Here is a 23,133-nt window from a genome sequence, read left to right on the forward strand (position 1 = left end):
TCTCGGGGTTCCAAAACCCGTCCTCAAGATGGGCCCTCGATAATGTGGGGGGCCAGACCCGCGAGAGAGGGGAATCTCACAGGGCAAGAAGGTCAGCCGCTGTAAATGTCCGCATGATAAGAGTCCGGCAAACAGACCCATCCTGGACCTGTCAAGATGGAAATTGACGCACCAGTAATTCCGAGTGGAAGACAGACGGGATATAGGTCTTAGGCGGTAGATAAACAAACCGCCATGATTCAGTCAGAGCTCCAACCCCTCATCTCCAATCCCGAGGGGTGGTCTATGGATGAGGGGGGGGGAGAAGGATGTAGTCCTACAATAGTCAAGCTAGGATTCTCCAGGACCATCCTCAATTCCCCCAACTGGGGACCAAAGGTCTTCAGAAGGTCCCCTTGCAGCCAGCCCATGGGCGTCCTCCAAGATGGTAAAAAGGTGCCCACATGGCCCGTGATCGTCCTTCAAGTTGACAAAGAGGCCGAAGCACGCGCCTAATGGGCCAAGCTGCTCCACCGACGAGGCATCTCTCTCCCAAAGTCTGGGGGGGGGGGGCAAAGGACTCAAAAAGCCCCCATAGACGGCCCATAGACGTCCTCTAGATGGTAGGGAGGGCGTCCCCTAGACCCGTGGACAACCTTCAGGGTGGCAAAGAAGGACCTCTTCATGGCCACTAAGCCAGGCCGCCAGCTGGAATAGGCCACTCACCCGCCGGGTTTGCTGGGTCATGCCACCGGCCCCAACTACTGGGCCAGTTCGCCGGACCCAGTCGACCACCAACAGGCTAGGCCATGGCCAAGCCGGTCCAACCAGGCCGCCGCCACCGCCACCACCGACACTACCGCTGCCGGGGGGAGAGAGCCCCCAGGCTCCTCCCGGAGCACCGCCAGGCCAGGCCGCTCCCGCCATTACCGAAGAACTCGGCCGCCGCCGCCGCCACTGCTGGAAAAGGCCAGGCTGCCCACACCACCGGCACCGCAGACAGAGGGGACAAAAGGGAGAAAGGCTCAAAGGCCCCTCCCGAAGCAGGGCCAAGCCAGGCCGCCAACCACCGCCGCCGGAAAACCGCTCAAAAACATCATTAAAAAAGGACAACAAAGAATGTTCTTTCTGCGCCAACTCAGTAAGCTCAAACTGCCCAAGGAGCTGCTGATCCAGTTCTACAGAGGAATTATTGAGTCTGTCATTTGCACCTCTATAACTGTCTGGTTCGGTTCTGCAACCCAACAAGAAAAACACAGACTTCAGAGGATAATTAGAACTGCAGAAAAAATAATTGCTACCAACTTGCCTTCCATTGAGGACCTGTATACTGCACGAATCAAGAAGAGAGCCGTGAAAATATTTGCAGATCCCTCGCATCCTGGACATAAACTGTTTCAACTCCTACCCTCAAAACGACGCTATAGAGCACTGCACACCAGAACAACAATGCGGCAAAAACCGGCCGCCGCCGCCGCCGCCGCTGGAAAAGCCGGGCCGCTGCCGCCCGGCCTGGAAAAGGCCGGGCCGCTGCTGCTGCTGGAAAAGGCCGGGCCGCTGGAAAAGGCCGGGTCGCTGCCGGTGCTGGAAAAGGCCAGGCCGCTGGAAAAGGCTGGGCCGCCGCCGCCGCCGCCGCCATCATCGGCCACACTGCCGCCGGAGGGAGAGCGCTCCGGGACTCCTCCTGAGGGAACCCGGAGACGCCCCGCCTCAATTCGCCCATCCTCTGACTCACCGCGCTGTCTTCCACCCGGGCGGGGGGTCCAAGCTGTCAAAAAGACCCCTCCCCACCCGGTCCGGCCCAAAATAGGCCCGTCGCCGCATCAGCTGTTCAGCGGTGCGGCGGCCATCTTGGGCATGCGCAAGTTAATGATGTTTTTGATGTTAGCTGTCCATTTGAGGATTGCGGCTATTAAAATGAATGTGTTACCTAGATTTTTGTTTCTGTTCCAGATGATACCAATAATTAAGAAAGATAAAAATCTGGAGGATTGGCAGATTGGGATTAATAAATTTATATGGCAGGGTAAAAAGGCGAGGGTTAAAATGAAAATAATACAGGACTCACGGGAAAGAGGTGGCTTAAAAATGCCTAATTTTAAACTATATTATGAAGCAGTAGCCCTTTCAGTAATAAGTGACTGGTTTAATTTAACGGAGGAAAGAATTTTGAACATAGAAGGTTATGACTTGTTATATGGATGGCATGCGTATTTATTTTATGAAAAAAAAGTGGATAGGGCTTTTAAGAATCAGGTGTTGAGAAGTGCTCTTTTGCGGGTCTGGAAAAAATATTCTTATAAATTAGACTACAAGATTCCTATATGGGTGAGTCCCAGACATGCAATAGAGAATATAAATATAGAACAGAGACAGGAAATGATTACTTATAAAGAACTTTTGTATGCTGAAGGAGGTAGATTGCAATTAAAATCATTACAGGTATTAAATGAAGAAGGGAGGAATTATACTTGGTTTCAATATGGGCAAATAAGTGCTAGATGGAAAGAGGATCAAAAAATTGGTATAATGCAAAGGGAGGAAAATTTAATAAAGCAAATTAGAAATCAGACCCAGGAGCATATAAAGAGATTGTATAATGTGTTGCTTGAAATAGATTCGGAAAAGGATTTGATAAAGGACTGTATGATAAAATGGGCACAGAATATTCAGGAACCAATAATGTTGGAAACATGGGAGAAAATCTGGGTTAGAAATGTTAAGTTTACACAAGCACAGAATTTAAGGGAAAATTTTTATAAGATGTTTTATAGATGGCACTTAGATCCCAAAAAATTATCATGTATGTATCCTGATATCCAAGCGAAATGTTGGAGGTGTGATTGTGATGATGCTACATATTTTCATATTTGGTGGACTTGCAAGAAAATTAAGGCCTTTTGGATAAAAATTTGGTGGATTATTCAAAATGTACTGAAGAAGAAGATAAAGTTCCTGCCGCAATTTTTTCTTTTGGGAATTATAACGGATTGTACAGGGATTGAGACTAAATTGATTCTGAATTTAATAACAGCAGCAAGACTGTTGATTGGACAATACTGGAAGAAAGAAGAGGTACCTACAATAGAAGAATGGATATTGAAAGTCATTAATTTGGCTGAGATGGCTAAAATCTCAGCTTTTTTAAAAGACAATACGCAGGAAAGATATTTAATTGAATGGAAAAAATGGATTGATTATTTACAAAATAGATATCAGATTAAGAAATATCAGACTGCCTTTGAATAATTAGGAAGTATTATTTTATGTAATGGGGAGGGGGTTGGGAGATGAAAAGATTTGGATGAGGTTAATTGGATTAGAAGGGAAAAATTTTACTCTATGTTTGGTTTATGTATAACAATACCTTGTGATTGACCCGGGAAGCCGAGGGAAGGAGGGGAAGGGGTTTTCTGTGAGGGAGGGGGGGAAAAAAGGGGGGGGAATGTTTTTGTTTTTTTTAAACTTTTTCAATAAAAAAAAAAGAAATTATAAAATAAAATAAGGTAGAATAGAATAATAACTTTATTGTCACTTTGAATGTACACTGATCGGGGGCGTGGCCATGACCGTGGTGGGGTAAGGACCTTTCCTTCACTTCACAGGGCTTATTAATGAAGATTTATGAGAATTTATGCCGTTTGGAATGCACTGTTATGGATGAAAGTTAATAAATCATGAACTGAAAGTGTTAACAGCCCAGCAGATTGAATTTAAAACTGGTAGGTCATCTGAAACGGCTTGAATTAAGGAGTTTCTACAGCGTGGGTTGACCGAGCCGGCAGACAAGATAAGTTGGAATAAATTGCTGTGTTTTGTTTTTCCAAAATTAACTATCTTGTTCTGTGTTAAAAAAAAATTTTCTATTGCTGAGGCTAAGGAGTGAATATTAAGGACTGAATTTGATAATGAGAAGAATTTTTTTTTTTGAGCCTTCCGGAAGTTCAGCCAAGAAGAATTTAATTGAAGAGAAGAGAAACTGACTTTTTATTGGATTGTTTGGCAGTAAGAGGATTTTACTGAGCTAATTTTTTCTTTATTTTTTTTTTCTCTTGAGAGCAAATTAATAGCTTGTTTATATTACAGAAAAAAAAAGAAAAGGATTTTGCTTCGTTTAAGTTGGTTTGTCTTCCTTTCTGCTTTGCTGATGTGGAGGAAAAATGGCGCTGATTAATGTTTGCTGTGAAGTTTTGTGTTTCTTTGTGGAGTATCCTTGAACTTGAGAGATAACAGTGCAAATAAGCCGCTTCGCTTCAATTAAAAGACAGTCGTCCTTTGATCTTCACTAAGACCCTCTGTAAAATTGGTTTGGAATTCTAGTTGGGAAATTTTTTGGTTTTTTTCAAAATGACTCAACAACTTTCAGAAACGCAGCAACTTGCTGCAGCTTTAAATAAAATTGGGGAAAAAATAGCAGGACTATCAGAGCGTATAGATAATTTGACATTGAAACTGACATCTGAAATGCAGAATTTAAAGCAAGAGATGAATGAAAACTTTGCAAAACAAAAAGAGGAAATGATAATGATTAAAGATGAAATGGAGCAGATGCATGTGCATGAGGTAAAAGTAGACCGGCAAATTGGTAAAATATTTTATAAAAATGAGCAGCAAGATAAGAGAATTTGTCTTTTGGAAGAAGAGATGAGGAAATATAATTTTGTTATCAGAGGAATCTCGGAAGAAAAGGAGGATAAATTGAAACAGCGGGTTCTGAAATGGATTAATGATTTGGATACACAACTTACGTTCACAATAGCAGACCTGGCAAGTGTTTTTAGAATTGGATATAGAAGGCAAAATGGTTCTAACAGGAATGTGCTTGTCAGGTTCGCAAATCTTGGTGATAAGTTGGAAGTTATGGCCAAGGTGAGAGAGTTGGGAGATGCTTTGAAGTTTGAAGGGAAGACTATTCAAGTCTTCCCGGATATATCAAGAGAAGAAAGGGCATGGAGATTTTTTTTAAAACCAATCACAAAAGTTTTGAGGGATAATGGAATTAAATACAATTGGAGGCCACCACAACAATTGAAATTTTTTTATAAAGGAAGGATGCGTACAATCACCCCAGATATAGATGCATTATTATATTTACGGAGCTTGGACTGATTGAGATGGAGGATTTAATGGAGATAAAAGATCAAATGCTTCAGATGGGTGGAACATACGGAAACATCAATCCCAGAAGAAGAAAAAGGGCTATTGGAGGCAAGACTCCAAAGGGTTAAAGAGGAAAGAAATATCACCTGTGTTGGTTGAACAGAAGAAGAGTCGTGAGGATACAGTAAGAGAAGAAGCAGATAAGAGTCTTGGAAAATACGAAGCTGAATGCGGTCATCGCTATCTTTTTTTGAGTGATGAATTTAAATAGACAGCCCGAAAGAAGTGGCCCGGGCATTGGCATCCCTCTCCCCATTCTCTTTATAGAGGCGAAACCGATGAGGATGTGGGGAAGAAGATTGTTTGTACTTTATTGTTTGTTTTGTTTTGTTTTTTTCTGTTTTCTTATTGTTGTTTATATGTTAAATATGGTAGTTTAATGTCGGGTGGTGGGCACAGAAAGGAAGATGCGGGATAGGATTAAAAATTTATATTTTAAATGGGAGTTATAAAATAATGTCATGGAATGTGAAGGGTACAGGAATCAGATTAAAAGAAGAAGATTGGAGTTTAAGATTAAAAGGATTTGCCAGACATTTTATTTTTACAAGAAACCCATCAGAAATCTGAAGATTCAAATAGAATGTATATAAAAGGTATGCAAATATATGAAAAGCATTTGGAACTTCAAAAGCTAGAGGAGTTGCAACACTGATATCAGATAGGGTGTACTTTGAAAACATAAGGTAATTTTGGATGAAGATGGAAGATATGTAATAATTGTTGGAAATCTTAATGAGGAAAAAGTGACACTTGTTAATTTATATTTACGAATGAAAACAAAGAGAATTTCTTGAAAAATAACAAAATTTTGGAGAATGAAAGTGTAGGAAAGTAATTGTGGCTGGGGATTTTAATTAATCAGAGATAAAATAGACAGTACTAATCCCACCCGCTGTGGAGGAGCAAATAAAATGGGGATTTTAAATATGTGGATGCTTCAAACGGCGTGGTCGATGTGGAGAGAGGTTAAAGGAATTGAGAGTATACACTTTTTCTCTAAGATATATAATACATATTCTAGAATTGATTATATTTTTCTTTCTAAAGATTTGTTGAATAATGTGGATAAGGTAGATGTGGGAATTTTAAAGATTCTGATCATGCAGAAGTTATGGTGGACTTAGATTTTAATTTTGAGAAAAAAGAAGCTATTGGAGATATGACGAGAAATTGTATAAAATGAAAAGGATAAAAATGGATACTTAAAAACTGGAGGAAAGTTGGAGATTAAATGATAACGGGAGGTTAAATTTGAAATTGTTTGGGATGCGATGAAAGCGGTGTTTAGAGGAGAGTATTAAATTATCAAGTAGGAAATATAAAAATTATAAAATTAAAATGGAAAGAGATAAAATCAGATTAAAGAATTGGAAAATCAATTTTGCTTACTAAAGAAAAAAATTCTTCAGGAGCTTAATATGTTAAGAAATAAAATGATAGAAGAAGATACAGAGTTAGTAAAAGAAATTTGAGATTTTAAATAGGAATTTTTGAATTTAGTAATAGAAATTCTAAATTATTGGCAAAGATGGCGAAAGATAAAAGAGAGAAGAGAGAAATTGGAGTTTTGATAGATGATAGAGGTATAAGATGTTATAAAAAATTAGAGAAATGTGAAGTGGTTAGAAATTTTTTTTAGAATCTATATTCAAAGAAACCAATTAATCGGGGAAAATTGCAAAGCTATTTAGAAAAGTATGTAGTGAAAATTGATCAAACATATAAGGAATTGATGGAAGAAGATATAACACAAGATGAGATTAATGGAATAATACAAAAATTAAAATTAGGGAAAGCTCCAGGTGAGGATGGATTACCTGTTGAGTTTTATAAAGAATTTAAAGAATTAATAATACCAAGATTGCAAAAATTATTCAATGGAATATTACATGGTGGGAAGTACCTTCGTCATGGAATAGAACGTGATATCCCTAATTCCTAAACCAGATAAAGATTTAGAAAGGATTGAGTCCTATCGGCCCATTTCTTTAATTAATCAGGATGCAAAGATATTTACTGCTATTATAAGTAATAGATTAAATAGATTTATAGATAGATATATAAGTTATAATCAAGTAGGTTTTGTGAAGGGTAGATACATGAGTGATATTGTTAGAAGAGTATTAAATATTATAGATGTAGCTGAATATAATGGTGATAAAATTGGTATAGTATCATTGGATATTTTTAAAGCTTTTGATTCTGTACAATGGGAAACAATTAAAGTAATTGTGGAGGCTTTAGGCTTTGGTAATAAGTTTATACATGTTATTTCAAAATTGTACCAAAAGAGCAGTGCAAGAGTGAAGGTGAATGGAATATTAACTGAAGAGATAAAATTAGAAGCTGGTACGAGACAAGGATGTCCCCTGTCCCCAACATTATTTTTATTGGCTATGGAAATATTGATAAAAATGATAGAAAAAGATGAAGAATTAGAAGGATATAAGGGGTATAAGATAAATTTGTATGCGGATGATACTTTAATTATTTTGAAAAATGTAGAGAAAGATCTGAAAAAGATATATAAGCATTTGATAGAATTTGAGGAAATGACAGGATTGAAAGTAAATTGGTCAAAGTCAGAATTATTGATGGATAGTAATGGTAATGAGTCTGAGAATATGCAAGAGCAATTTGGGATAAGGATTAAAAACACATTGAAATATTTGGGTATAGTGCTTTCACTTAAGGTTAAAGAATTGAAAAAACTTAATTATGATGTGGTGATTAACGAAATTGAGAAGAAGATAGATAAATATAAAATTTTAAAGTTGTCTTGGTTTGGTAGAATTGCAATGTGTAAGATGATGTTGCTGACCAAGTTCAACTTTTTATTCGAGATGCTACCACTACATTTTACAGAGAAAGATATTGAAGGATATCAGAAAAAACTGGATAAATTTTGCAACGGTGGCAAAAGACCTAGATTAGTGAAGAAAATGTGGTATCAAAATCAAAAGGAAGGTGGATTAGGAATCCCCAAATTATTTAATTATTACTGTGCGTATGGTATCCGGATAGTGGTAAAAATACTTAAAGATGAAGATAACTATTGGAGAGACTTAGAGTTAAGGGATATAGAGAAATTTGGATCAAGGTGGTTTTTAGATAAAGCAAATTTAAAATGTGTAAGTAGAAGTTATTGGTTAAAGGATTAAGTAAAAATGTGGAACAAATTTGTTAAAATTTTAATTCGGATATAATCTTTTTGGGGGAGACAACTGGAATTTGGCCGATTAAAAATAATATAAAACGTAATGAAGTGATTAAAGAGGAAAATATAGAAATTATTAGAGATTGGATAAAAGTTATGGGAAATGAAAGGAGGAATAAAGAAATTATTGAAAAATTAGGGTTAAGTTGGTTTGAAAAAATACAGATAGAAAATGGACAAAAAACTAAAGGAAAATTATTCGATAAATAGATGTGAAACTGAATTTGAATATTTAGTATCTCGGATTATGAAAGATGAAATTGGGCTAAAGGGACTCGTTAGTAGGGTTTATAAGATTATAAATTCTGATGAAAAATTACAAAGAGTGATGAGGACAAATTGGGAAAAAGATCTTAATATTGAAATACCAGAGTCAGATTGGAATGTGAATTGGAAGAGTAGAATTATGAGAACTTTATCTATAAGGATTAAAGAGCACAATTATAAAGTTGTTTGGAAATGGTATTTGACTCCAGTAAGATTGTCACAAATGGATAAAAAAATTAGTAAAAAATGTTGGAGATGTGAGATGGAATTGGGGACTTATGAACATATGTGGTATAATTGTGATAAGGTTAAAAAGTTTTGGCAACAATTGGAGAAAATGATATTTGAAATGATGGGGAAAGTAATAACATTGAGAGTGGAAACTATATTATTGTTGGTAATTATGGGCGTTACGGAGACCTGGTTGGGCCCAGAAGGGGGCGTGCCCCTTGTTCAGATGTGCCCACCGGGTTTCCGAGCATTTCATCAGCCGAGGGGCCAGGGTAGGGGTGGTGGGGTGGCGGTTGTGATTAGAGAGAGTCTAGAGCCGAGGGAGACCACTGTACCTCAGATTGCCGGGTGCGAATCCCTCTTTGTGAGATGGGATCATAGATGTCAGATGGGCTTGCTGGTCGCGTACCTGGCTCCTTGCTACGTGACAGCTGCCCTGCCCGAGCTCCTGGAGGTGCTTGCTGGGGTGGCAGTTGAGACCCCCAGACTTTTAGTCGTGGGGGACTTTAACTTGCCATCATCCGGCTCGTCATCGACGGTAGCTCGGGAGTTCATGGCTTCCATGACGGCCTTGGACCTGACCCAAGTAGTTGATGGCCCTACTCACATTGGGGGAGGCACTCTGGACCTGATTTTTGTCTCTGGTCAGTGGTTGAGAGATCTGGATTTAAAGGAAATAGTCACTGAACCTTTGTCATGGTCAGATCACTCTCTTCTTCGTCTGGACTTTCTGACCGCCATTCACCACCGCAGGGAGATGGAGCCGACACGTTGGTTCCGTCCCAGGCGCCTGATGGACCCGGAGGGGTTCCGGACGGAGCTTGGGCCATTTCCTGAGGGTCTGGCTCACGGCTCGGCGGAGGAACTTGTTGCGGCCTGGGAACGGGCTGCGGCGGGGGCCTTAGACCGGGTCGTGCCTTTGCGGCCTCTGACTCGGTGCAGGTCCCAACCAGCTCCTTGGTTCTCCGAGGAGCTGAGAGGGATGAAGCGCCGGAGAAGACGCCTAGAGAGTTCCTGGAGGTCTAGCCGTTCAGAAGCTGATCGGACACTAGTGAAGTCCTATACTAGGGCTTACTTAGTGGCAATGCGGGAAGCGAGGCGCATCACGCCTCCCTCATTGCATCGGCAGATAACCGCCCAGCCGCCCCAGCCTGGGTGACCCGCCTCCTACATCAGGGGAGCGGGATGACCCGCTGCAGGACGCTGAGGAGTTTAACGGTTATCTATACGATAAAATCGTTCAGCTTCGGGATGGTTTGGACCAAGATTGCGGTGATACGGGTGAGACGGCTGAGGGTGGTCTTGGTGACATTGTATGGGATGAGTTTGACCCTGTCGCTCCCGAGGACATGGACAGGTTGTTGGGGAGGCTGAATGCCACCACATGTTTACTGGACCCGTGCCCCTCCTGGTTGGTGCTGGCTCCAGGCGATTACGAGCGCTTCTTTGGTGGAGGGTGTCTTTCCGGCCGCCTTGAAAGAGGCGGTGGTGAGGCCCCTCCTCAAGAAGCCTTCCCTGGACCCGGCTGTTTTAGGTAATTATCGTCTGTCTCCAACCTTCGCTGCGGCGAAGGTTGTAGAGAGTATGGTGGCATATCAGTTTCTTGCACCTGGATGAAACTGTCTATCTAGACCTGCTCCAGTCCGGTTTCCGACCCGGTTACAGCACGGAGACGGCTTTGGTCGCAGGATGATCTCTGGAAGGCCAGGAATAGGGGTTGTTCCTCTGCCCTGGTCCTATTAGACCTCTCAGCGGCTTTCGATACCATCGACCATGGTATCCTGCTGCGCCGGTTGGAGGGATTGGGAGTGGGAGGCACCGTTTATCGGTGGTTCTCCTCCTATCTCTCCGACCGGTTGCAGTCGGTGTTGGCAGGGGCAGAGGTCGGCCCGAGGCGCCTCACTTGTGGGGTGCCGCAGGGTCGATTCTCGCCCTTCTGTTTAACATCTACATGAAGCCGCTGGGTGAGATCATCAGTGGTTTCGGTGTGAAGTACCAGCTGTATGCGGATGACACCCAGCTGTACTTTTCTACACCGGACCACCCCAACGAAGCTATCGAAGTGCTGTCTCGGTGTCTGGAGGCCGTACGGGTCTGGATGGGGAGAAACAGGCTCAAGCTCAATCCCTCCAAGACAGAGTGGCTGTGGATGCCGGCATCCCGGTACAGTCAGCTGAGTCCTCGGCTGACTGTTGGGGGCGAGTCACTGGCCCCGATGGAGAGGGTGCGCAACTTAGGCGTCCTCCTGGATGAACGGCTGTCTCTAGAAGATCATTTGACGGCCGTCTCCAGGAGAGCGTTCTACCAGGTTCGCCTGGTGCGCCAGTTGCGCCCCTTTCTGGACCGGGAGGCCCTATGCACGGTCACCACGCCTCGTGACGCCTCGCCTGGATTACTGCAACGCCTCACATGGGGCTTCCTTGAAGGGCATCCGGAGGCTACAGTTAGTCCAGAATGCGGCTGCGCTGGTGATAGATGGAGCCCTCGTGGCTCCCGTGATAACACCCATCCTGCGAGGCTGCACTGGCTACCTGTGGCCTTCCGGTGCGCTTCAAGGTTTTGGTGACCACCTTTAAAGCGCCCATGGCATAGGGCCGGGTTATCTACGGGACCGCCTACTGCGACCAGATACCTCTCACCGACCTGCGCCTCACAGAGAGGGACTCCTCAGGGTGCCGTCAGCTAGGCAGTGTCGCCTGGCAACGCCCAGGAAGGCCTTCTCTGTGGGGGCTCCCGCCCTCTGGAACGAGCTCCCCCCAGGACTCCGTCAACTTCCGGACCTTCGAACCTTCGGTCGCGAGCTCAAGACACATTTATTCATCTGTGCAGGACTGGCTTAGATTTTAAATTTACAGGGGTTTTAAATTGATTTTAATATTTATATTTCTATTTTTAATAATAGGGCATTGGAATAAGTTTTTTAAAGATTATTTTAATTTTGTATATTGATGTTTTATATGCCTGTGAACCGCCCTGAGTCCTTTGGGAGATAGGGCGGTATATAAATTTAAATAATAAATAAATAAATAAATAAATTAAGGAAATAGAATTAACAAAATATGAAAAAGAATTGATTAGAATTATGATTATAATAGGTAGAATTATAATAGCTAGATATTGGAAACTAGATGTGATTTTTAGAATAGAAGAATGGAATTCTGAAATGTGGAAATTAGCTTTAAATGATAAAATGACATGTGATATTAAAATTAGAAGTGGTGTGTATAAAGAAGATATTTTCTGGAAGACTTGGAAACCATTTGTGGACTTTGCGCTTGGAACATTGGACGCTTCAGTACCTGTACCTCGAGAACGTGGATTTTGGCAATCATGAGGATATATCCGAAGACCCAAATCTTCCTTTTATGTATAGCACAAGGGTGTAATAATGTATTTTTTTTTGTTTGTTTGTTGTAAAAAAAGTAATAAAAAAAAAAACAAAAAAACCCAAAAACAAGTCACTTGATCACACTCCTTTCCGCTGTGGTGAGGGGTGCTATGTATACTTTATATTTAATAAAGTTACAGCAATTATTCATAAAAAAAAAAAAAAAGAATGTACACTGATCAGCAGATGTTATTAAAATGAAATTTCGTTGCCAAAAAAAAAAAAAAAAGTGTGAGGACAGGTCAAAAATAACTTTTTCAGCCCTCTGAGTAGTCCCTATGCACAAAATGCTGCAAACAGGCATAAATGATGACCGGTCATAAGTGTGAGGACTGGTCAAAAGTGTGGGAACCTGTCAGAAATCACTTCTTTCAGCCCTCTGGGTAGTCCCTATGTGCAAGGGACTACTCAGAGGGCTGAAAAAGTTATTTTTGACCTGTCCTTGCACTTTTGACCAGTCCTTGCACTTACGACTGTCCTCACATTTTACGTTTTGCACCCTATCTTGTAACCGTAGTGAAGAGAAGCAGTTGTGAAATGAGTGACACGGTTAAGAATGCTGCAACAGGCATAAGTGTGAAGATGGTCATAAATGCGAGGTCTGTTCAAAGGTGTCAGAACCTATCAGAAATCACGTTTTTCAGCCCTCTCGGTAGTCCTAGGGACTACCCAGAGGACTGAAAAAAGTGATTTCTGACAGGTTCTCACACTTTTGACCAGTCCTCACATTTATGACCGGTCATCATTTATGCCTGTTGCAGCATTTTTAATAACCATGTCACTCATGTCACAACTGCGGTGCTTCATGTGACCAGGTGGGCGTGGCCAGGTGGTCATGTAACATAGCTTCTTTGCCCTAATGACAGTTTGCTGCAATGTTTGTAAGTGTGAAAAACAGTCATAAGTCACTTTTTCAGTGCCATGCTTGTTAAACCAATTACCAGAACAAATCCATTCTCCCTCCCTCTTTCTCTCCATCTCTTTCTCCCCCTTTCTCTCTTTCTCTCCTTAATCTCTTTCTCCCTCCCTCTTTCTCTCCTTCAACTTTCTCCCCCCTTTCTCTCAATCTTTCTCTCCTTAATCTCTCTTTCTCCCTCCTTCCCTTTCTCTCCATCTTTCTCCCTTTTCTCTTCATCTTTCTCCCCCTTCTATCCTTCATCTCTTTCTCTCCATCTTTCTCTCCTTAATCTCTTTCTCCCTCCTTCCCTTTCTCTCCATCTTTCTCCCTTTTCTCTTCTTCATCTTTCTCCCCCTTCTATCCTTCATCTCTCTTTCTCTCCTTCATCATTTTCTGCCCCCCTTTATTTATTTATTTATTTATTTATTTATTTATTTATTTATTTATTTATTATTTAAACTTTTATACCACCCTTCTCGGAGGATTCAGGCCGGTGTACAATACAAATAAAATACAAATACCAGAACAGTTAAAATACAATAGTTAAAAAACTGATTCAATAAGCAATAATTAAAAATAGAAGTATAAAAGTCTAAAAAATTTAAAACCCCACTAAAAACCTCAATTAAAATCATTAGGCCAGCCCTGCTTGATGAAACAAGAAAGTTTTGAGCTCTCATTTAAAGGTCCGAAGATCGGGGAGAAGACATAGCCCCACAAGCAATTCATTCCAGAGGGTCGGAGCCCCCACAGAGAATGCTCGTCTCCTGGGGGCCGCCAGCCGACACTGTTTGGCCGATGGCACCCCAAGGAGGCCCTCCCTGTGAGAGCGCACCGGACGATGGGAGGCTGTTGGCGGCAGTAGGCGGTCCCGTAAGTACCCCGGTCCCATGCCATGGAGCGCTTTAAAGGTGATAACCAGGACCTTGAATCTCACCCGGAAGACCACCGGCAACAAATGCAGTCTGTGCAGGAGAGGTGTTATGTGGGAGCTACGTGACGCTCCCTCTATCCCCCGCGCAGCCGCATTCTGCACCAGCTGGAGCCTCCTGGTGCTCTTCAAGGGGAGCCCCATGTAGAGAGCATTGCAGTAATCCAGGCGGGAGGTCACGAGGGCATGAGTGACTCTGCACAGAGAGTCCCGGTCAAGGAAGGGGCGCAACTGGCGGATCAGGCGAACCTGATAAAAAGCTCCCCTGGCGACGGCTGTCAAATGTTCTTCTAGAGACAGCCGTACATCCAGGAGAACGCCTAAGTTGTGCACCGATTCCCTGGGGGCCAACGATTCGCCCTCCACAGTCAGGGATGGAATTAGCTGACTGTGCCGGGACACTGGTATCCACAGCCACTCCGTCTTGGATGGGTTGAGTCGGAGTCTGTTCATCCCCATCCAGACCCCGAACGGCCTCAAGGCACCGGGTCATCACATCAACAGCTTCGTTGGGGTGGTTCGGGGTGGAAATGTACAGCTGAGTATCATCAGACAAATCACCCCAAAACCACAGATGATCTCTCCCAGCGGCTTCATGTAGATATTAAACAGGAGGGGTGAGAGAATCGACCCCTGAGGCATCCCACACGTGAGTAGCCTAGAGGTCGACCTCTGCGCCCCCTGTCAACACCGTCTGCGAATGATCGGAGAGGTAGGAGGAGAACCACCGAAAAATGGTGCCCCCCCACTCCCAAGCCCTCCAACCGTCGCAGCAAGATACCATGGTTGATGGTATCGAAAGCCGCTGATAGATCTAACAGGACAAGAACAGAGGAACACCCCGTGACGTGTTTCCGGAAACTGGTAACGCTGCAAAAAACCACGTGACAGGGAGGAAGGGAGGGAGGTCGGGGCTACCATGGCGCGCGGAAAGACGCCCCCCTACCTACCCCACCCCCCTCAGTCGAGTAAGGATCACGTGAGCCCGGGAATTCTGCTCGCGATCGGTGCAGAAGAGGAGAAGGAGGAGCAAAGGAAGGGCCACAAGGTGCTTTAATCACTGGCTAGAAATGCTTGGATGCAGGCAGGCTTCTGTCGGTGGCCGCGGGGGGCTTGGATCAGGTGTGCTCCCAAGCCGAACCGTTTGTTAAATTGCCGGTTCGCCCCGCCCCTTGCCCCTCCCCTCCCCTCCCCTCCCCACCATTACTTACCGGTGTCGGGTGGGCAGGGAGGTGCATGGATCCGCTGCCCACTTACCCGACACTGGTAAGTAATGGTGGGGAGGGGAGGGGCAAGGGGCGGGGCAAACTGGCAATTTAACAAATGGTTCAGCCAAACCGCCTAGAACCGGCAGAATCCCACCACTGCTTAAAATCCTACAAGCTAGGCTCCAGCAAAATGTGGATCGAGAACTACCAGAAGTACAGGCAGGATTTCGTAGAGGCAGAAGAACTAGAGATCAAATTGCCAACATACGCTGGATCATGGAGAAAGCTAGAGAGTTCCAGAAAAACATCTACTTCTGCTTCATTGACTATGCTAAAGCCTTTGATTGTGTGGATCACAACTAATTGTGGCAAGTTCTTAAAGAGATGGGAGGACCAGACCATCTTATTTATCTCTTGAGAAACCTGTATGCGGGTCAAGAAGCCACAGTGAGAACTGGACACGGAACCACTGATTGGTTCAAAATTGGGAAAGGAGTCCGGCAAGGCTGTATACTATCACCCTGCCTATTTAACTTATATGCAGAACACATCATGAGAAAGGCGGGGCTAGATGAATCAAAAATTGGAATTAAGATTGCCGGAAGAAATATCAACAACCTCAGATATGCAGATGATACCACTCTAATGGCAGAAAGCGAAGAGGAACTAAAGAGTCTCTTGATGCGGGTGAAGGAGGAGAGTGCAAAAGTTGGCTTGAAACTCAACATTAAGAAAACTAAAATCATGGCATCCATCCCTTTCAATCCCTGGCAGATAGATGGTGAAGAAATGGAGGTAGTGACAGATTTTATTTTCCTGGGCTCCAAGATCACTGCAGATGGGGACTGCAGCCAAGAAATTAAAAGGGCCGTGGTGTGGCTCAGGCTGTAAGATAGCCTGTTATTAAACACAGCTGCCTGCAATTACTGCAGGCTCGAGTCCCACCAGGCCCAAGGTTGACTCAGCCTTCCATCCTTTATAAGGTAGGTAAAATGAGGACCCAGATTGTTGGGGGGGCAATAAATTGACTTGGTATATAAATATACAAATAGGATGAGACTATTGCCTTACACAATGTAAGCCACCCTGAGTCTTCGGAGAAGGGCGGGATATAAATGTAAATAAATAAATAAATAAATAAAAAGATGCTTGCTCCTGGGGAGGAAAGCTATGGCAAATCTAGACAGCGTACTAAAAAGCAGAGACATCACCCTGCCAACAAAAGTGCGTATAGTCAAAGCTAAGGTTTTCCCAGTTGCAATGTATGGCTGTAACCATAAGAAAGGCTGAGCGCCAAGAATTGAGGCCTTTGAACTCTGGTGCTGGAGAAGACTCCTGCGAGTCCCTTAGACTGCAAGGCGAACAAACAAGTCAGTTCTAGAGGAGATCAACCCTGACTGCTCTTTAGAAGGCCAGATCCTGAAGATGAAACTGAAATACTTTGGCCACCTAATGAGAAGGAAGGACTCACTGGAGAAGAGCCTAATGCTGGGAAAGATTGAGGGCAAAAGAAGAACGGGACAACAGAGAACGAGGTGGCTGGATGGAGTCACTGAAGCAGTAGGCATGAGTTTAAATGGACTCCAGAGGATGGTAGAGGACAGGAAGGCCTGGAGGAATGTTGTCCATGGGGTCGCGATGGGTCGGACACGACTTCGCAACTAACAAAAGTTTATATTATTATGAAAAAACAAAAAGTTTTGATTTGATGTTAACATCTTATTTTACTGCAAGACAGAACCACTTTTGGGGGGGAAGTGTGTCTTATACTCTGAAAAGTACGGTAATCCATTTCATCCAAGGGCCTCTGTAGCTGGGAGCTCACTACTCTCAACAACCTTCCCTAAACAGTGTTTAGGTAAGATTGGAGACCAGATGAAAGTTATCTAAAACTGTCTATGGCCTTCTGGGTAGGAGTGATTTACTGCCTCTTTCAAGGCCCGTGGAACTATCCCCTCCTGTAAGACGGCATATACCATCACTTGGATACAACATACCATCATTTAAATGGACCCAGATTATAGGTTTTGGACTCTGGATGAGAAGCTAGATCTTCTCATCTAGAACCCAATTCCAAAGTCAGGTGACTTGATCCAATAGATGCCTAGAATAATCTTCGCTGTGATTCTGGAAGGACTAATTCTACACCCCTTACCCAGGAGGGGGTACTGGTCATCCAAAATAGAACTACTGGACAGCCATCTGGGAATGCAATAAGAATGGAGACTTATGTATGGTTCGCCACTCTTATCACAACAAAATATGTCTTAATAAAGACTTGTACTTGTGTTTTATTTGCTTCATTCTTCATCTTTTTTTTATTTGAATTTATATCCCACCCTTCTCCGAAGACTCAGGGCGGCTTACATTGTGTTACGCAATAGTCTCATCTGTAATGTATCTTTAAAAGTTTTGGAGGGAAACTTGGGCGGGAACAAGCACGTTGTTGATTGGTTGAAGCCTCAGCCAAAACTGTATATAAAGAGGGGTTTTTCCAGACGGCCGTTGCTGGGTTCACTATAAACTAAAGAGCTGTTGTCACTCACTGGTCTCCTGCCTCTTTATTGCCCGAATCTAACATCATCCATTTGTATACTATATATAAAGTCAACTTTTATTGCCCCCAACAATCTGGGTCCTCATTTTACCTACCTTATAAAAGATGGAAGGCTGAGTCAACCTTGGGCCTGGTGGGACTTGAACTTGCAGTAATTGCAAGCAGCTGTGTTAATAACAGATTGCATTAGCCTGTTGAGCCACCAGAGGCCCTTCCTCCACTGGTGCTCTAAAAACTCTTATGTCATTTCATTTCATGAATACCTGCTGTAAATCAAGAAGTCCTACGGAAACTGCATACTTGAACAAACTTGGACCATGCTAACCCTGCCAGATTGAATTCACCAGGCAGATAATATGGGAGATAAGTTGTCCCTCAGCTAACCATGCCCTATGCCATACAGGACTTTATAGGTGATAACCAGATCTTGAATCACATTAAGAAGCAAGCTAGAGCCAGTGCAGCTCATAAAGCAGAGATATTAAATGGGCATACTGAGGCATGCCCATCACTGCTCACACCCTGCATTGTGGTCCAGTGGAAGCTTCTATTGTCTTCAAGAGCAGCCCCTTGAATTAATAATAGAAAGCATAGGTGATATGAAGAACTCAACATTTCCCCGTTTACTTTGATTTCTAGATATCTTCATTCTCATTTCTAGAAGCTTCAGCTTCCCTGGGGCCAAGGAAGACAAACTGTATAATTCTTCCTATTAGAGGAGCAATAACACTCTGCATAGGGGAGTCAAACAGTTCTATTGCATCATTTGCTGAATAATTACCCTGATTTGCTTCCCATACTTTTCTATATAAAAAAAAATAAAAAACAAAATAAAGAGTTCTCAAATGTTCAGCTGATCAACATATAGAAGATTGACAGCAGCGAGACTTTTGTTTGCACAATACTGAAAGAAGAATGGACACTTAAAGTATCAAACTTAGCAGAAATGGCAAAAATTTCTGCGTATTTGAAAGAACATTCACAAGAAAAATATGTATTGGAGTGGAAAAGGTGGATTGATTATGTTCAAAACAAGTATCAGAATAAAAAGTATCAAATAGTTTATGAATAGCGTTATGAATGGCATATATTAATGTATATGTTTAAATGGGAAAGGGGAGTTAAGGGGGTGTTGGAAGAGAGTGGATACGAGTTAAGATTTTGGTGGTATTTTAGCTTATGATTGATAAATGTTATACCCCGCATTTTGTTCTGGGAAGTCTCGGGGGGGGGGGCTGGGGGGGGGGAGGGAGGAGGGAAGGGGGAAGTGGGGGGGGGAACAATGGTTTAAAAATTTGTTCTTTGTAAAACTTTTTCAATTAAAAAAAACATATAGAAGATTGTGAAAAGTTCTGAACAGTAACTCTCTTTTGAGGAGGAGCCAGAGAATATGAAAATGATACAAAATAAGAAAACTAATATGAAGAAGTTATAGATATTAAATTTAATTGAGCAATGGTGGCACAGTAGTTAGAATGCAGTACTGCAGGCTAATTCTGTTGACTGCTGGCTGCCAGCAGTTCGATTCTCACTGGCTTAAGGTTGACTCAGCTTTCCATCCTTCTGAGATTGGTAAAATGAGGACCCAGATTGTTGGGGGCAATATGCTGACTCTGTAAACTACTGCTATTGATTGAGTCCCTTTAATCAGTATCAATCATGACTGGAAGGTAGGGAAAGAGAAAAATTACCAACGCCTATATTTTTGAAAATCTTGCCACAAATGTGCCATGGATATTAAAATTATTTACAAAAACTATAAGGCATTTACAATTGACCAATCAAATACTGAAAAAACATATTGTCAGTCAGAGTGCCTATAACCTCCTGCTAACCTCCATCTTTGATTCAGCTTAATTCAACTCCACAAGATTCAAAAGGACCTCAAACTCTAGCCAGGTGAAGTCAACGGATTTTCTTTTTAGAGAAGAATTACAGACAACATTTAAACCATTAAACTATTAAACCATTAAACCTTCCTTCCTTCCTTCCTTCCATTTGTTTATCACATTTTTGAACCACCTAGTTCTCTTGGACAGGGACTTTGGGTAGCATACACCAAAGTATTAAAATAAATGCTGTTGAAACAATACTTTCTTTGTTTTTATCTCTATGATAACCACTGCTTTAATATTAAAATCAGTTAAGAGATGATTAGATTGGAGATACCAATGAAGAGTAAGAGGTACAAATTTGCCATAATCAATTCTTTGAAGTTTATTTGCAAGTTACCTTTTCAGCAGATTTTTGCAACTGTGACAATTCATAATCCTTCTTTGTTTCCAATATTCTTTGGACAAGGCTACCTATTGAAAATGAGTACCATTAATATAATAACTACAAAGGTATACTATAAAAAGAAAAAAGGAAATTGGACCTTTAATTTAATTTTCTTTCACTGAAATAAGATATTTTGTCCTAAAATTATTTCATTACATCCTGTAGAAGTATAATGAAAATAATTTATAGATGGTATACTATTCCTCTGCAATGACACAACAGAAATTTTTATCTTTTCTGGGCTGTGATGGTCAGATGGCAATTTACGGTCAATTCTTTTGTCAAGTTTTTGAGGATACTATTGGTTGATTTCCACCACTCATTCAATTATTCCTGCTATTGATATTAAATATATAAAATTTTATACATGTTGTATAGAAATTATATTGGTGCAATATAAAATTTTATTCAATTCCCATGTTAATAATTATGTTTGTAATCTGATAATACTGATACATTAAAATACAGTTTCCAAGAGGCATTTAAAGTGTGGAAAAATACTTTGATTAAAAAATTAATGTAAAAGAGAGTTTTATAAAATCTTATAAAAAGGGTAAATATTCAAAACTACTCATCATTTACTAGTTATATTAATAATTCTTCCTCTGTACACATCATTGTGAATGCAAACACTGAATATCTGTTTCCCTTACATTTCCCCAAAAGGATTTACAAACAGTAGACAGACTTCAAGGTCTAATTATTTTTTTGAATTTTATTTAGATTTGATCCCTAAATTTATTTTGTTTAGTTTTTAATCTGATATTTTATTTCAATGAAAAGCAGTATGCCTATCAAAATCTGTATTTCTTTCATAAAGAAAGTATTTGTATGAAAGATCCTTGGCACTTTGAGCTTGGTTGTTTTCTTGCAGATTTTTCATTACCCAAACTAGGTAAAGTCATCAGTGCTTCAAGGGAGTGAGGTTTGCTCTCAATTTATATTCTAGTAGCTTGCTGTTAGGGTTCCAAGTAATACATTCTTTGCAAACAGGACTCTGAGGTAAGTTGGTTCCTCAAAGAACAGTTTTATTAGGAGATATCATCTTGGCACAAACTGGTGGAAAACAAACTCTGAAGGTTCCCACCACATTAAAAGTAAAAGTTTCCTGTTTTCTCAAAACAATAAATCACATTGTCTAATCTGGATGCTGGCTGTTTGCTTGGTGACTCCTCTCCTCTGGCCAGCCAGCTGTTGGAATGTCTGACTCATAAGAGAGTTATTTTGTTTTGTCTACAAAACCCCATCTAACTCTACCTCTCCTTCAATTCCAGGCGGTGTCAACCTGAAGCCATGTGAAAAGAAATGGCAACAGAAACAAAAGTCCCAAAGAAAAGAAAATGGCCACAGCCAGGTCAGCTTCAGGTTTCACACTTGTCCTGTTGGTAGACAGTGTTGGTGGAGGTGACCTTGCAGGTTCTTTGGTTGGGCTGTTTACTGTTAGTTTGTTTGGCAGTTCCTTGACTGGGGCATTGTTTACTTCTCAATTGTTAGTCTGAAGTTACTCTTGGTATTAATCTATGTTTATTTGGATGTTAACTGCTGGTGGAGACATATTTTGGACTTTTTTGTTCCCCTTTGACTAGTTAATTATCATGTTTATGATGGCCAATTTGTCAAGAGTGCCAGGTTCCAGGAATTCTCTAGTGTTTTTGAAGTTCGCTTGGTCTAGGATGGTCACAATTTCCCATTTGAAACTATGGTTAAAAGGTAAAGGTACAGATCCCCCTTGCACATATATTCCCCTTGCACATATTCCTGACTTACGGGGCAGTGCTCATCTCTATTTCAAAGCCGAAGAGCCAGTGCTGTCCAAAGACATCTTCATGGTCATGTGGCCGGCATGACTAAACACCAAAGGTGCACAGAACGCTGTTACCTTCCCACCAAAGGTGGTCCCTATTTTTCTACTTGCATTTTTACGTGCTTTCAAACTGCTAGGTTGGCTGAAGAAACTATGGTTAAGTCTGTCCAAATTAAAGAATTTTCATCGTGTCTTCTGATTGCTAGTCAATATTCATGGATATGTTCAGCTAGTCTTTTGCTTGTTTGTCCTACAAAGTGGTTGTTGCAATCTTTATATTGTATATTTCAGGTAAATGTCTTTTTTTTCTGGGGTTGCTGGGTCTTTTGGTTTACTTAGGATGTTTTGGAGGGATTTAGTTGGTTTGTGTGTTATGCTGATTCCATGTAATTGTAATAATCTGTTGGTAGTTTCTGAAATATTTCTGATGTATAGCAATGTTATTTTTTATACAGCTTATGTTGATTGTGCTTTCTTTGATTGAGTGCTCAAGCACTTTTTGATGAAGTTGCATGGATATCTGTTTTGTTGGAAGATGCTGATGATCTGTTTCTTTTTTGTACTGTTCAGGATTGCTGCAGTGTGTTTGTGTTCATCTGAATAGAGTTCTTATACAGCTTCTCTTGTGGGGACTGATGATACAACAATGAATCTGAATACAATAATAAGAGATTACAAACAGCTAGGGAAGAAGGTTAAAGAATTAGGAATGCAAGTGGTTTTTCATTTATACTTCCAACAAAAGGTCAACATCCAATGAGGGAGCAAATGATTTAAGAAACAATTCACTGGCTTAAAAATTGGTGTTGTCAAGAGAACTTTGGTGTCCTAGATCATGGTTTGCAGTATCTAAATTAAAGGTTCTTGGCAAGGGATGGATTGCACCTCATAAGTACTGGAAAGAATATATTAAGAAAATGATTGGCTCATCTTATCAAAAGGACTTTAAATTAAATTGAGGAGAAATGGGGCCAATCTTCATGACCTTGAGAACTTAATTCCAAGCACAAACCACTAGATAACCTTTCATATAAGGATGTAGTGAGTAAAGAGAAAGAAAAAAAAATAAGGTAGAGAGACTGGAAAAGCAAGTAATAAAGTAGGAAATACAAGAAACATATCCAAGATCCACGAAGGATTTAAATACCTATCCACTAACGCTCAAAGTTTAAGGAACAAACAGGGTGAACTTGAAGTACTAGTACATGAA

General features: G+C 41.5%; 1 protein-coding gene across 3 annotated transcripts in view; it reads right to left on the reverse strand.

Moving 5' to 3' along the window:
* The window catches only part of TRAF3IP1 (TRAF3 interacting protein 1), a 243,132-nt gene that overhangs the window by 52,393 nt on the left and 167,606 nt on the right, over positions 1 to 23,133 (reverse strand). For all 3 annotated transcript variants that reach the window (XM_058185485.1, XM_058185495.1, XM_058185504.1), the window contains exon 13: positions 20,072 to 20,145. In XM_058185485.1, the coding sequence (XP_058041468.1) occupies positions 20,072 to 20,145 (74 nt within the window). The remainder of the gene's footprint in view (positions 1 to 20,071; positions 20,146 to 23,133) is intronic.

This window comes from Ahaetulla prasina, chromosome 1, assembly GCF_028640845.1.
Source record: "Ahaetulla prasina isolate Xishuangbanna chromosome 1, ASM2864084v1, whole genome shotgun sequence".
Classification (NCBI taxonomy): domain Eukaryota; kingdom Metazoa; phylum Chordata; class Lepidosauria; order Squamata; family Colubridae; genus Ahaetulla; species Ahaetulla prasina.